Source organism: Zootoca vivipara, chromosome 6 (assembly GCF_965207765.1).
Source record: "Zootoca vivipara chromosome 6, rZooViv2.hap1.1, whole genome shotgun sequence".
NCBI lineage: Eukaryota > Metazoa > Chordata > Lepidosauria > Squamata > Lacertidae > Zootoca > Zootoca vivipara.
The window spans coordinates 71520693-71535087 of NC_142589.1; the positions used below are offsets into that span (position 1 = coordinate 71520693).

The 14395-nt window shown below is 46.8% G+C and overlaps 2 protein-coding genes across 2 annotated transcripts; one reads left to right on the forward strand and one right to left on the reverse strand.

Annotated features, from left to right (window-relative positions):
* Positions 1-265: 265 nt before the first annotated feature.
* Positions 266-1414, forward strand: LOC118086239 (chemerin-like receptor 1). Its single transcript, XM_035117634.2, has one exon. It carries the CDS (start codon positions 286-288, stop codon positions 1378-1380), a length of 1095 nt encoding a protein of 364 aa, XP_034973525.1. The 5' UTR covers positions 266-285; the 3' UTR covers positions 1381-1414.
* Positions 1415-5477: 4063 nt separating this feature from the next.
* Positions 5478-13753, reverse strand: LOC118087222 (chemerin-like receptor 1). The gene is made up of 3 exons (XM_088672586.1): positions 13675-13753; positions 7339-7395; positions 5478-7065 (listed from the first exon to the last, which is right to left on the reverse strand). Exon 3 carries the CDS (start codon positions 7014-7016, stop codon positions 5952-5954), a length of 1065 nt encoding a protein of 354 aa, XP_088528712.1. The 5' UTR covers positions 7017-7065; positions 7339-7395; positions 13675-13753; the 3' UTR covers positions 5478-5951.
* Between the last annotated feature and the right edge of the window lie 642 nt (positions 13754-14395).

Below are 14395 nucleotides of genomic sequence, written 5' to 3' on the forward strand. Positions count from 1 at the left end.
AAAAAATTCTGCTATGTTCCCCCACCCCCGTCCAACCGTTCTCCAAACTTAACTCAGAAATTAAGTCAAATGTCAAGTTTCACACCTCTGATTCAAAATATGACTTGGGAACTAGGATTTCTTCATGAAAATCTGATACCAGTTTGAAATCTGTACACACACCCTTGCCTATTCATTCCAGTTCTGTGATACCAATATGGCATTTGTGTGGGTGTTTTGTTTTGTTTTGTTTCAGGACAAATAGAGAGAGAGAAAGAGAGAAGTGGTAAGTGAACCTGAGAAGAGATGGATCTTCTCCCCTTCTTTCAACTTGACAATGACACAGACTTTCCATCACCCACCAACAACAACATGTTTGACTACAACTGGACAGAAGAATGGCTCCTAGACCCTCACTCTGATGATGCCCACATTTTGCAAGCAATGAGAATCTTTTCCTTGGCAATTTACACCATCACCTTGCTCTTGGGGGCCATGGGCAATGGCCTTGTTATCTTCCTCACCGGTTTCCACATGAAGAAGACAGTTACCACCATCTGGTATCTCAACTTGGCTGTGGCTGATTTCATCTTTGCCCTTTGCCTCTCCACCGAGATAGCTTACGTAGCTCTGGGTTATCGCTGGACTCTGGGGAGGCTGATGTGCAAACTCAACACCGTGGTTCCCCTCTTGAACATGTTTGCCAGCGTCTTCTTCTTAACAGCCATCAGTGCCGACCGCTACGCTGCTGCGGTCCACCCGGTTTGGGCCTTGAACCACCGTGGTCCCCAGCTTGCTTCCCTGGTGGCAGTGTTCATCTGGGTAGCAGCCTTGGCTCTCAGCATCCCGTACTTCAGCTTCCGCGACACGGAAGAGCTAATGGATGGCACTATACATTGCATCTACAGCTTCCATTTGCAGGATGAGGGCAGCCTAAGGACACACCGTCTCATGGTGCTTGCTGAATTCGCGCTCGGCTTCCTAATCCCCTTCGGCGTCATTCTGGCCTGCTACTGCGCCATCATGATCAAGCTAAAGGGGAAGATCTTTGGCCAATTTGGACGATCCTTCAAGATCATAGTGGCAGTGGTCATGGTCTTCTTCTGCTGCTGGTTCCCCCACCACCTCTTCTCCATTCTCGAAACACTGGAAGACGATAGCCTTCAAATGCAAACCACCCTAGATATTGGCACCCCAGTGGCTGAGGGCCTGGTCTGCCTCAGCAGCTGCCTCAATCCCATTCTGTATGTCTTTGTTGGGTCCGACTACAGAAAGACCAGTCGCCAATCCCTCTTCCTGGCCTTTAAAGGAGCGGTCAGCGACAAGTGGGCCTTCACACCTTCTTTCCCCAGCAACAGAACCTCCAGCTCCACTTCGGGAATGGAGTCCTGCATGGTTTGAGATTTCCTTTTCGCAAGTTTATGTGTAGTCCATGTTCCTTACCCACCCACCCACCCACCCACCCACCCAAAAAACCTCTGCCTGGTTTTGCAAACTAAATAAATTAGGGGAAGGGGTGGTGCTTCCAGAAGACCTGTTTCTTGAGCATTCGTCCTGATCTGCTTGCAGGAAGATATGACAACATTGGCTATTAAATGAGCATTCATTCCCATTTGTTTGCGGAGAGGTGAAATGATGTTGCGTCAAGGCAAGTGTTACCTTTGTTGTCCACACACACACACACACACACACACACACACACACACACACACTTTGCAGGCTGTCTCCCCAGCACTTTCCTTATCATAAAAAGTCTGATCTTTTGGGGATAGGGGGTTGTTGATTGCACAATTTGAATTTGCCTGTTTGTGATTGACTCCATGGGCGTAGCCAGGGGGGGGACAGGGGGCAGCTGCCCCCCATCAAGTAAAACAGTAGAAATACTTAACTAACTGACCAAGCACATTGGTTCTGCCCCCAGTAACAAAAGTCCTGCCCCCCCCCCACACACACAACAAAAATCCTGGCTACACCCATGATTGATCCCAAAGTGCTGTCATTTTCCGGTGGAAAAGCCCTATGCAACTTGACAGTTATCTCTGTTAGATTCCAGAAATGGCCTTTTTTGGTGAGTTGCACCCAGATTTGGGAACTCAATCCCATAGCACCCTCTCAGCCAGCCACCAAACATTGAGTTCCTGGCAAGTCTTCCACCTGTGAGGTTAGCTTGTTTTATTCTGTTTTGACTCTGTTGCAACTGGCTTTTAGTTATCATTTGCTGCCTTTTAAAAATACCAAAGTCCTTATTTCCTTCTTGCAATATTCATGTTATATGATTTTATGTGAGGTTATGCAGTTGTCAGCCATCCTGAGCATTAAGTGTGGAAAGGCACGATATAAATATGTTTAATTAATCCATGAATGTCTTTTACACATGCTGTTCCCAGTGCCGGATTATAAGCTAAACAAGCTATAGTTTAGGGCCCCCCAAAAAATTAAAGGAAAAAAAACTGGATGTACATTTCCAAAATATAAGATGAAAAACAAATAAAATAAAACCTACATACAGCAACAGTGTTTTGTTTTGTGTAGACACCTGTGATGTAAGCAATGGGCCCCGCCTGCTAGCCTGCTCCCTAAAATATCACTGGTTTTCTCATTACTATATCAATTACTTTGATAAAATACATATTTTGTTATGTGCAAATGGCTTTAGATACCTATTATATCCATAAATTACCATATAACATATATTCAACACAAAAAAACAGTGTTGTTGACAAAGGACAGCTGGACATATAAAGGGCCCCATTACCTTCAGTAGCTTAGGGCCTCATCAAACCTAAATCTGGCCCTGGCTGTTCCACTTCTGCTAGCTGGGTGAAGCAGCAAAGGGCTACAGCAACCTGAGGGCCACATTCCCTCTCAGGCAACCTCCAAGAGGCCACATCTCAGTGGTGGGCATAGCAATGAATACAAATGTTGCCTTTGTACTGAAGTAAGCAGGGGTATTCTGATAAACAACAAACAGAGTTCAAGGAAAATCACCTTTATTTCATTACTGCAGTAATGGTCCCCAGTCCAGGCAGACTGAGGCAAAGTATGCAGCTCAGTCCAGACTTTTATACATTTTGAGAGGTACGCCCACATGATACAAGAGCACTTACCGTAGATCCATCTCTCTTATGATACCGGATGAGCAGCAGGTCAAGAAGGTCGTTACAGCATGTGTCCTTTAGATCTTTTGCCGAGAGATAACATACTTCCCTACTTGGGCATCTTCCCAGATTTCTTGGGTCATACTGACCTGACTCTGACCCAGCATGTGAGGATATCTAGCTTATGAGCGCATCAGGCCCTTGACAAGATTCTCGCCTGTTCAACTGGTCAGGTGGGCTTAGTTTACTCACAGTTGATTCCTCACAAGTTTCTAGCCTGGGTCTGCATAACCTTTCCATAAACCTTTTACCTTCAAGTGAACTGCAAGAGGGAATGTCTCTCTTTTTACATCCTTTTATTTTTACAGGCTTGGGGGTCATTTGCAAACTTGGTTATTTTCTACTCAAATTGGTGATTTAGAATAAATTCTGATTGACGCTTCCTACAGTACAGCACACCAATTTCCACAGACATTCACATCTTCCTATCCGTCCTTCAGCCAAGCAAGAGGCACCATCAGAGTTTAAGGGCACATTCCAGCCAGGCAAAAAAAAAACATTCAGGGAAGGTGCACAGTGAAGCCAAGGAGGAATGTGTCCAGGGTGAGTCCCAAGGGCCAGGCAGAGGGGCCTGAGGGCCACATTAGGTCCTGTGATTTCCTGAGCCCAGTGCTTTTTTAAAAAAATGTTTAGGGGTACTCTCATTTTCCTACTCAAATTGAAATACTGCCCCTCAATGAGGCTAAACTTAGATTCACAAAGTGCTTATTGGTGTACGTACCCCTGTGTCCCCCCAGAAAAAAAGCACTGCCCGACCCTGAGCTGTTGATTACCCCTGAAATCCATCTTCCTGGCAGACAAAAGTTCTAACCTGACTTCCACTATGCCTCTGTCAGGCACTACCAAGCCTGCACCAGATGCCCTGTGCCCCTGTGGCCCTTGCCCTTTGCTCCAGCGCCACTGAGCCGCTAGTCAGAGAGATTGAATGGCAGACACATGGAACTGAGATCAGAGCCCAGACGGAGACAGCAACATCCATCAATGGATCCTTGGCATGGTGACATCAGCGCTCCGCCTCTGTGCTCTCCCTGCTGCATGCTTTTGCCTGGGTTAACAGTCATTGAACTGCCATATTCCATCTTACTTGCCTGGATGGATGGAAGTTGGAAAGGTCGGTGGGTGTAGAAAAACTTTTGTGTAGCTGAAATGCACCATCCATTGCTCCACCCGATTTTTGCCTCTGGCTCCACCCCCCACTGGCATGTGCCCCCCCCCGAAGGTTGCCCACGGTGGAATTTGGCCCTCAGATTCACAGTGTTTCCCCCTTCCTGGTTTAGACTTTGAGAAGTCTCTATGAACTTGTTGCTGCTGCAAACTTAGATGAGTGTAAAATGCCCCAAGGCACTCTTCTAACTTGAAATTGGCAGATCCTTCCACCCATCCATACTTGCACCCCCATGTGGATGGGGAAGAATAGAGGGCACAGTGGGATCCCACTGTTGGCTGTCATGCGCTCGTGTGAATGCCTACCAGGGCAGTTGGGGGCCCTGGGAAACTAGCCTGCTTTTCCTAAGTTCCCAAAGTCTATGTGCATGCAGTTGTGGGCTGACAGGCTTTGTTCAGGCATTCAGATGAGCACGTGGAAGTTGGTGTCGGGCTAGTGGGCCTGATCCAGCTTTTCCACCTCCATGTACCTGCAATGCAAACATGCTGCATGGGAAAGGCTCCAAGGCGTTAACACCAGCAGGGGTGGCTTCGTGGATTTCTTCACCCCCTCCTTAACCTTCATTCGCCTCCCTCTTTCCCTCATCAACTCAATGCCACCTCCTTTTCTCTCTGGGGAATTGATCTTTGAGTTTCAGGGTTCTGGCGATGTTCCTGGACTCCGACTGCCATCAGCCCCAAGGCAGCAAAGCCACTGGTCAAGGATGATGGGCATTGTAGTTCAGTAACATCTGGAAGGCCACAGGTTCCCCATCCCTGCTTTTTTATACAGTGGTCCCTCGCTAGACGAATGCCCTGCTAGATGAATTTTTCGCTAGATGGATGGGTTTTGCGATCGGAGGTTGCTTCGCAAGACAAATTCATTTTGTGAAAAATTCATCTAGCGAATCGCGGTTTCCCATAGGAATGCATTGAAATTCAATTAATGCGTTCTCATGGGCAAAAAAAAAAAAATCAATGCATTCCTATGGGATTCGCAATATGAATTTTTCACAAAACGAATTGACTCACAGAACGCATTAAATTCGTCTTGCGAGGCACCACTGTATCCCCATTTGCTCCAGAGTTGGTTGATAAGGATCCACTGAAGGGGGCATGCTTGAAAACTAGGACCTCCAAGGACATCTGCCTTTCAGGGTGGCAACATACAAAGCAAATTCAAATCCAACAACAACATCAAAGCAAATACTTTTATTTAGATACAGGGATACAAGGTCAATGCAGAGTTAAGACAGTCTTGTTTTTTTAAATGGCTGTCCATAAAACTTTTACAAAGAGACCAATATCAATTTTTTTGAAAAAAAAGTCCACATAGCATAGCATGAAACATCAGGTCACAAAAGAATGATATATGCACCTACAGTGCTATTTTTCTAGAAAAAGAGGTGCAGGAACTCACCATGAAAGCCTCCCTTGTTCTCCTATAATGGCAATGAGGTGCCAGAACTGAGTTCCAGTGAGTTCCGGCTGGAATAAAAAAACACCGTATGCACATACTGTAGATCTGCCTTCACCCAGCTGGTTGCTTCCAGATGATTTGGACTACAACTTCCCCAGCTCTAGCCAGGACTATAAACAGTGCAGGGTAGATTCTGAATGGATGCATTTCACAATCTTGCCCTGGAGGGTGGGGTTTGGAAGCAGAAAGTTTCATACACCCTGGGAGTCTAACTCTACTGAAGATCTGGTCTTGTTGGTCACCAAGCTCTGGCTGCTGTCCTCAGCGAAGGCACTCTCAAATGCAGAGAAGAGTGAGTATCTCAGCCTCTCCTTGAAATCATGCCCCATGAAGGCATACAAGATGGGGTTGAGGCAGCTGTTGACGAAAGCCAAGCTGGTTGTCAGCGGAACGCCGATGATCAACACCAAACTCAGATCTACACCTTCGTGTGCTTTCAGCTCAATGAAAGAGAAGACATGATAGGGAATCCAACAGACAAAAAAGGCCACAATCACTGCTGTGATGACCTTGAAGGGCTTGTTTGATTGGCTCAACTGGTTCCTCCTCAGCTTCAGAACAATCGCCCCGTAGCAAATGACGATGACGCTGAAGGGGATGACGAAGCCAAAGATGAACCGGCTGATGCTCATCGCACGATGCTCCTTAAGGCTACCATATTTGCTGTAGCAGTTGGTCTTCTTTGGATCACTGTGAGCTGGGGCTGTATTCCTGAAATAGAGGTTTGGAGAACACAGCACCAATGCCAAGATCCAAACACCGAAGGCCACAAAGGAAGCAAGCCGGGGTGTCCGATGATTCTGAGCCCACACAGGCCAGAACACAGAAATGAACCGGTCGATGCTGATGATCATGAGGAGGTAGACACTGGCATAGAGGTTGAGGAAGGCAAGGGTAGTGTTCAACTTGCATATTGCCAGGCCAAAGGGCCAATGAAAGTCCAGGGCTAGGTAGACAATGCTCAAGGGAAGGAAGAAAGTGAAGGCAAAGTCAGCAATGGCCAAGTTGAGAAACCAGACAGTGTTGACTGTCCTCTTCATACGGAAGCCGGCAATGAATATAACCAGCCCATTACCAATGACCCCCAGCAGGAAGGCAAGGCTGTAAATTATCATAGGGACAATGTTCAACCTTTTTCGCAAGGTTTCTTGAAATATATATGCTTCCTCGTCATATTCATAATCATAGGGAAGACCTGTGGGGTCTGGAAAAGAATTATCAATGGGAAGGTTTGTCAGTGCAGTTGTGCTCTTCATTCTTTTTGACTGAGAGTCTCCTTTATTGAAGTCTTCTCCCTTTTCTTGGCTGAAACAAAGCAAGAACATTAGGCCCAATGTGCAGGAGAAGGTCCAGCATGCTATTCGCCACAGCAACCCAACCAAACACCTCTGGAGGCTCACAGGCAGGACAGAGATGACCCATAGAACAGCCTTGTCCCCAGCATGTGGTATTCAGAAATATCCTGGCATAGGTTACCGCAGAAAGGCAGAATACAAATAAATGTTGATGGCGACCAGGAAATGAGAATTCTCAGCTTTCCTCCCAAGCCTTTAAAAAAAGTCAAGACCAAATACTCACCCTTCAGCTCCCAGCCTGTCCTCTCCCCTCTGAACGTCGATTGCTGCAGCCCCGTGCCTGCAAGGTGGGGAATGAGGTGTTATTATGGAGTGAAGGCTGCCAAGGAGATGCTCTGCATTTCATTAGCCCACACAGGGGGAAAAGGTTGCCTCTGTGTCACTCTTGGCCCAGGGGAAAAAAGTAGTAGCACAGTTGACAAACCTTTGGGAGCTGGGAGCCATTTGTCCACGGTGACAGCAGTTGCCGTGTTCTCTGCCACAGTTCCTTTGCCTCTTAACGGCACAGGAAAATGTTTTGAGGAGGAGGAGGAGGTGGAGGAGGAGGTGGAGGCTTTCCCCTGCAGGCTTCACCTGTTGAATTTCTACCTGCTAGGCAGCTGTCAAAGGACCAGAGTCCCAGAGGGAAGCAGAAGTGGCTACTAGCGGGTACAATGGCACCCGCAGACAGCATCTTGGTGACCTCTGAACTAGAGGTTCATAGGAGCCCAAAGGAAATGCACACAACCACACACACCCTGCACGTTTGCAGCATGCCTCGGGCGACACAATTTACTGGCCTGGGCTCTCTTGCTAGGGAGCCTTACTCCTGGAACATATGGAGTAACAAGACAGAAAAGAGAAAATGTCCCTGATCATGTGAAGAAAACCTGCCCTGCTTCACCACAGAGTGAGAACAGTCCTCCCTCGCCGACCCCGCAAGCGAGACAGAGCATCAGCGTGCACCATAAGTCATGCTGTCAAGGGGTGGAGAACACCCAGGCATTTACTGATAAAGCCTCTACGACCACCTACTCAGTCCCCATCCCCTGTGCCCCAGAATATGCACTTGCTTAGCCAAACAGATGGGAAAGAGAGGAAAGAAGAAACTTCTCCATTCTCCCTTCCTTGTGCGCATTCAGGGTTGGCCAGGGGTTGCCACTGTTGGGCAGTGGCCAGGGGCCCCCACCACTGCAGCTTCTGCTCCTCATTGCTATCACTGCCTGTTCAGCAACCCTCTTCGATCTTGCAAGCAGTGATAAGGGCAAGAAGAGAAGATGGAGCAGTATCTCCATCTGGGCAGTTGTGCAGACTGGGCCAGGATGGAGAGGGGCAAGCAGTGCCTTGGACAGGAGCAAGGGCAGATTAAGACCTTTAGAGACCCTAAGCACTTAAAAGGATTTTGTTGCTTCCATAAATGCCAGATTCAAAATACAGTGGTGCCTCGCTAGACAAATTTAATTCGTTCCACCTCCGCTAGAAAAATCTCTTCGTTAAGCGAAAAATTCGTCTTACAGGGCATTCATCTAGCGAGGCACCACTGTATAAACAATAATAAACTGTAAAATAAAATTTTATCTTTTGAAATGAAACAAACCCTAAAATAATGTTTCTTTTTGTATACTTCCACTTCATTTCATGACATGAACAAATTAATTGCTAGCTTACAGATGAATCTCGTGATTTAGTGCTTTAATTAATAGAGACAGAATTTTTTTCTCAGAATTTGTAAACTGAAAAGTTGAGTTGCTGGTCCATAGAAAAACCAACAACGGAAAATTTCATGCCCTCCAACATTTCTCCGATGAAAATAGGGAAATCCCATTCCATAATGATATTTTTGCTATTTATACCCCACACATCTTACTGGGTTGCCCCAGCCACTCTGGGCCACTTCCAACATATATAAAAACATAATAAAACATTAAACTTTTTTTAAAAAAAACAAAAACCTAACTTATACAGGATGGCTTCAGATGGCTCGGGGGTCAGATAACTCCATACCCTCCAACATTTCTCCAATGAAATAGGGACATCCTAAGGAAAAGCGGGACATTCCGGGATCAAATCAGAAACTGGGACGGCTCTTCTAAATCAGGGATATCCAAGGAGAATAGGGACACTTGGAGGGTCTGAAATTTCTGTGGTGGCCCCCTTCCCTTGATGCCCTAAGCACATGCTTATTTTGCTTAATGGTTAATCTGGCTCTGGACAAGAGACCTCAAAGTCCCTTCAAGACCTGGATTCAGCATTGCATAGATTAAGCAGGTTCTCCCCTTAAGGAGAACATGGGCTGCAGAAGGGTTAACAAGACATTTCCCTGGTTTGTTGGGTGGGTCAGTTTGGATGGCCACTGGGGTATTGTTGCTGGGGGAAATGTTATGTTGCAACTTATTTGATTGACAGCCACAGCCTATATATACTGAGCAAGCAGCTTACGATTTCACTTTTGGTGCTTGCAACGGATCTCCCTCCCTCCCTATATTTAGGGGTTTTGTTTGCGCATGACGTTGCTGTGCCTGTCATGGGGTCGTCCGTTTTGATGCAGGGGCCTAGTAGGAATTTTGCCACTTGGCTGATTGGCTGGTGCCTTGTGGTTTTTGCCTACTACATAGCAAAATGTCACAACTTGTAAGGTTGCGGTTAGGCATTGGTTCAAATTGGATGGTGGAGGGGTACGGATTTGGCTGGGCCTGCCCCTCAAAATTGCTGCTGCCTTTAGGGGTATTCCATTAAAGGAATCCTGGGGCTCCACATGTTTGTCCGTACCCCCGGTAGGGGCTAGGACTGCGCATGAGCCTCGGGGAGCATCTGGGGGAGAGGTCAAGGGCTTGGTGGCCCTGCCCCAGCCTCCCTCAGAGGGTGCTTACCTATCCTGGCTTCCCCAGTACGCTAGGGGAGTCAGATCTGTCCCAGGCGGGGGACAGATGGCTGGGGAACCAATGCCTAAGCAACCACTCACATTGTTGTTGTTGTTTAGTCGTTTAGTCGTGTCCGACTCTTCGTGACCCCATGGACCATAGCACGCCAGGCACTCCTGTCTTCCACTGCCTCCCGCAGTTTGGTCAAACTCATGTTCGTAGCTGCGAGAACACTGTCCAACCATCTCGTCCTCTGTCGTCCCCTTCTCCTAGTGCCCTCCATCTTTCCCAACATCAAGGTCTTTTCCAAGGATTCTTCTCTTCTCATGAGGTGGCCAAAGTATTGGAGCCTCAGCTTCACGATCTGTCCTTCCAGTGAGCACTCAGGGCTGATTTCCTTAAGAATGGATAGGTTTGATCTTCTTGCAGTCCATGGGACTCTCAAGAGTCTCCTCCAGCACCATAATTCAAAAGCATCAATTCTTCGGCGATCAGCCTTCTTTATGGTCCAGCTCTCCCTTCCATACATCACTACTGGGAAAACCATAGCTTTAACTATACGGACCTTTGTAGGCAAGGTGATGTCTCTGCATTTTAAGATGCTGTCTAGGTTTGTCATTGCTTTTCTCCCAAGAAACAGGCGTCTTTTAATTTCGTGACTGCTGTCACCATCTGCAGTGATCAAGGAGCCCAAGAAAGTAAAATCTCTCACTGCCTCCATTTCTTCCCCTTCTATTTGCCAGGAGGTGATGGGACCAGTGGCCATGATCTTGGTTTTTTTGATGTTGAGCTTCAGACCATATTTTGCGCTCTCCTCTTTCACCCTCATTAAAAGGTTCTTTAATTCCTCCTCACTTTCTGCCATCAAGGTTGTGTCATCTGCATATCTGAGGTTGTTGATATTTCTTCCGGCAATCTTAATTCCTCACATTAATACACTCACATTAGTTGTATTTAAATAAAGTTGTGGCCAAAATTAATGCCAAAAACCTTAAACTTAAATTCTGTGTGAAGTGTGTGTTATTGGTGGGAAGTCTTGGTACCTCGGCACGCAATGCCAATGGTGGGGAATGTCAGGCCTTGGAGCCCAAAGTCAACCCTCTAAGCCTATCCATCTGCGCCTCAGCCCTCTCCCCAGGCCTGGCCCTCCTTCAAGCTCCTAGCCGAGCTGGAGTTTGTCTTTGAACCCTGACCACGCGCCTCGCTCCTCCAGAGTGGAGGATGGAGAGTGGGGTTTGAGTGTGTGCAAAAACTAAAGGTAACATTTGTTGATCTGCCCGCATTTGTCTCCGGACCCACCCCAATTATTATTATTATTTATTAAAAATTAAAAATCACTATTTTTTTTTAAAAAAAAACAACACAACACAACAGCAGGTCAGAGCAAAAGTTTCTACATTCTCTCTTCCTCTTTGGAGATCAAGAGCAATTGCCACACTGTGGTAACTTCCTGTCAACCAGGAGCCTGTTACGTACCTTGATCTGAGGCAAGACCAACATTTCTCGGGTGAAAATAGGGACATTCTATTCCAAACCAGGAAGCTTCTCCCGCATTTGATCTTGCCACACACATGTATGTCATATCTGCATGTCACCTTGAGCCAATGGCAACATCTCCGCCGAAGCTGCCTCATGGGATTGTTGTAAAGGGGGGAAAGTGTGGTGGAAGGGATCGTGTGTGACGCCTTCCGCCATAGCTGTCAACTTTCAGATTTGAAAATAAGGGATCAGCAGCCTCACCTGTCCCGGGGACAGTCTACGCTATGGTATATCTAACAATCTAGGATAGCAGTGGGAAACAGCGCTGGAAAAAGGGAATTTCTAGCAAAAAAGGGGAAGGTTGGCAGCTGTGGCTTGGAATAAGGGAGTTTCCCGCAAAAAAGGGGAGGGTTGACAGCTATGCCTTCCGCAGATAAATGGAATGTAACAAAACTTTAGCTGTAAGCTTCCTTGAGTCCCTGTCAGGGGGGAAAGGTGAGTAATAATAATAATAATAATAATAATAATAATAATAATAATAATATAGAAGACATTGTGAGAATGATCAAGAACCTACCAGAGAGGAAATCCTATTGAACTCAGTGGGATTGCAGTGTAAGGCTGCACAGTCTTTACCCAGTTACCTGGGAGTAAGCTCCATTCAATACAGTGTGACTTCTCAATAGACAGCGCAAGGCTCCATTTACAATGAAGGAACAAAGACTCCACACATTTCCTTTAAACATTGCAATTAAAGAACTGAAAGCGTATTGGCTACAGTTTCCTTCAAAATTATAAGAAGGGGTTCGTATGCCACCTTCACCGCTACCTTTGTTTGGTGCAGGCATTTCATTTTCAGTATGAACGTAACTCCGTTTTCTACCTGCACACACAGCGCAAAGTCTCCTGTTTCCAAAAAGGACAGAAGGTGGTTGGATTTTTCTGGAGGGGGGTGTCTGAACTCTCTACCACTTCTTATCAAGATGAGGAAGCGAGGAGAAAGGAAAAGTGGGACATTCCAGGATCAAATCAGAAACCAGGGTGGTTTCTGTAATTCCGGGGTTGTCCCTCCCTGGAAAACCAGGACACTTGGAGGGGATGCAAGCAGAGGCAAACAACTCACCATGTAGACCTATTAGCATTTTCTTCACAGTACCTTTTAGCTGGCAACCAGGGCAGTATTTCTCCACCTGGACATCCAGTGACTGATGATTCCCATTCATCATCCAGTTACCACAAGGTACAAAGCCTGAGACCACCTGCACACATTTAAAGCACTACGATAGCACTTTTTAAGTGCCCACGTAATTCTGGGAACTGTTGAGGGTGCCGAGAGGTGTCAGGAGACCCCTATCCCCCTCCCACCGCTACCATTATTCCCAGAATTCCCTGGGGAGATGGATTGATTGTTAAACCACTGTGGGAACAGCAGCTCTGCAGCTATGACTGTGTTATCCTGTTCCGATAATGGTTCTATACACATGCACAGAGAGAGATTTTATCCTCACAAAAATCCTGCAAAGTAGAATAGGCTGAGCAATAACAATTGCCCCAGGCCTGTCCAGTGAGCCTCGTGTGGCAGAGGGAAACTTGAACTCGGGTCTCTCTGGTCCTAGGCTAACATTCTGCCCATCCTGACATCCTGCTGCCCACTTTGTTTCCTCCTCTCTTTCTTTCAAAGCTGCAGTAATCGGTAGCAGGGGTGGGGAGCTCTCTAGCTTAGTGGTAGAGCATCTGCTTTGCATGCAGGAGGTCCCAGGTTCAATCCCCCGCATCAGCATCTCCAGGCATAGCTGCCAAGTTTTCCCTTTTCTCGCGAGGAAGCCTATTTAGCATAAGGGAAAATCCCTTAAAAAAGGGATAACTTGGCAGCTATGTCTCCAGGTAGGGTTGGAAGTGACTTCTACCTGAACCCATAGAGAGTCACTGCCAGTCTGACAATCCTGAGCAAAATGGTCTGATACAATATAAGGCAGCTTGCTGTGTTCCTAATTCTAACCTGCAAGAACAGGGGCAGGAAAAAGCAAATTCCAAAAGACAGAAAGCAGCAATCCCACAGAGTTTCTTTTAGGAGATGATAGATAGATAGATAGATAGATGATAGATAGATAGATAGATAGATAGATAGATAGATAGATAGATAGATAGATAGATAGTCTGCCACAGGACTATAAAAAGCACAGAGCTTCCATCAAGGAGGAAAAGTATCCCCTGTTCCTCCCAATCAAGGTGGTGCTTACCTTAAAGAGAAAGAAAATCTGTGCTGCTGCCTCAAACACAAGGAGAATTCTCTAAATGCAAAGAAGAAAGCAGAAGTGGGAGGATATGTAGATATGAAAAGTGGGGTGTGTCTTTGTGACACAATCCCCTTTTACACCATGAGTGGTTCCTATAGGAGTTGCAGAACAGGGTGGCGGGGAGAGTCCATCCACCCATTCTCCTCCACCTCAACAGTTTAAAGTGGAAGGCTGCGATGGCCACCATCTCGGATGGCTTATGATAGAGAAGGCTATCAGGGGCCAGGAATGCCTGGTGCTGGCAACTGCAGGCGTGGAGAGTGCCCTGCTTGCAGTGACTCTGCAGTAAAGCAGTAGCTATGCATGCAGAAGGTCCCTGGTCAGATACCCAGCGTATTCAGGTAGGGCTGTGAATGCCCCTTGCTTGAAACTGTAGCAACCCATTGCCAGCCCGTGGTATTTCTTAATTCCAGTGCCTCCGTCAATACGCATGGCACACACAGAGAGAATGAGATCAACCCCTAGCTCGAGAAGCTACTAAAAATAAAGAAGACCTGCGACAAAATGTCACAGAATCGAGTGCTCTGGTGCATCGTTCTTGCCAGCCGGCCATACCCTCCTCAGATTACTCCATTCCGTTCCATCCCTTTCCCTCTCTCGGCGTTCCATGGCCACTAAGCATGCTCAGCCTTCTGGGGCTGTTTCAGGAAAGGGACTTGGCTTT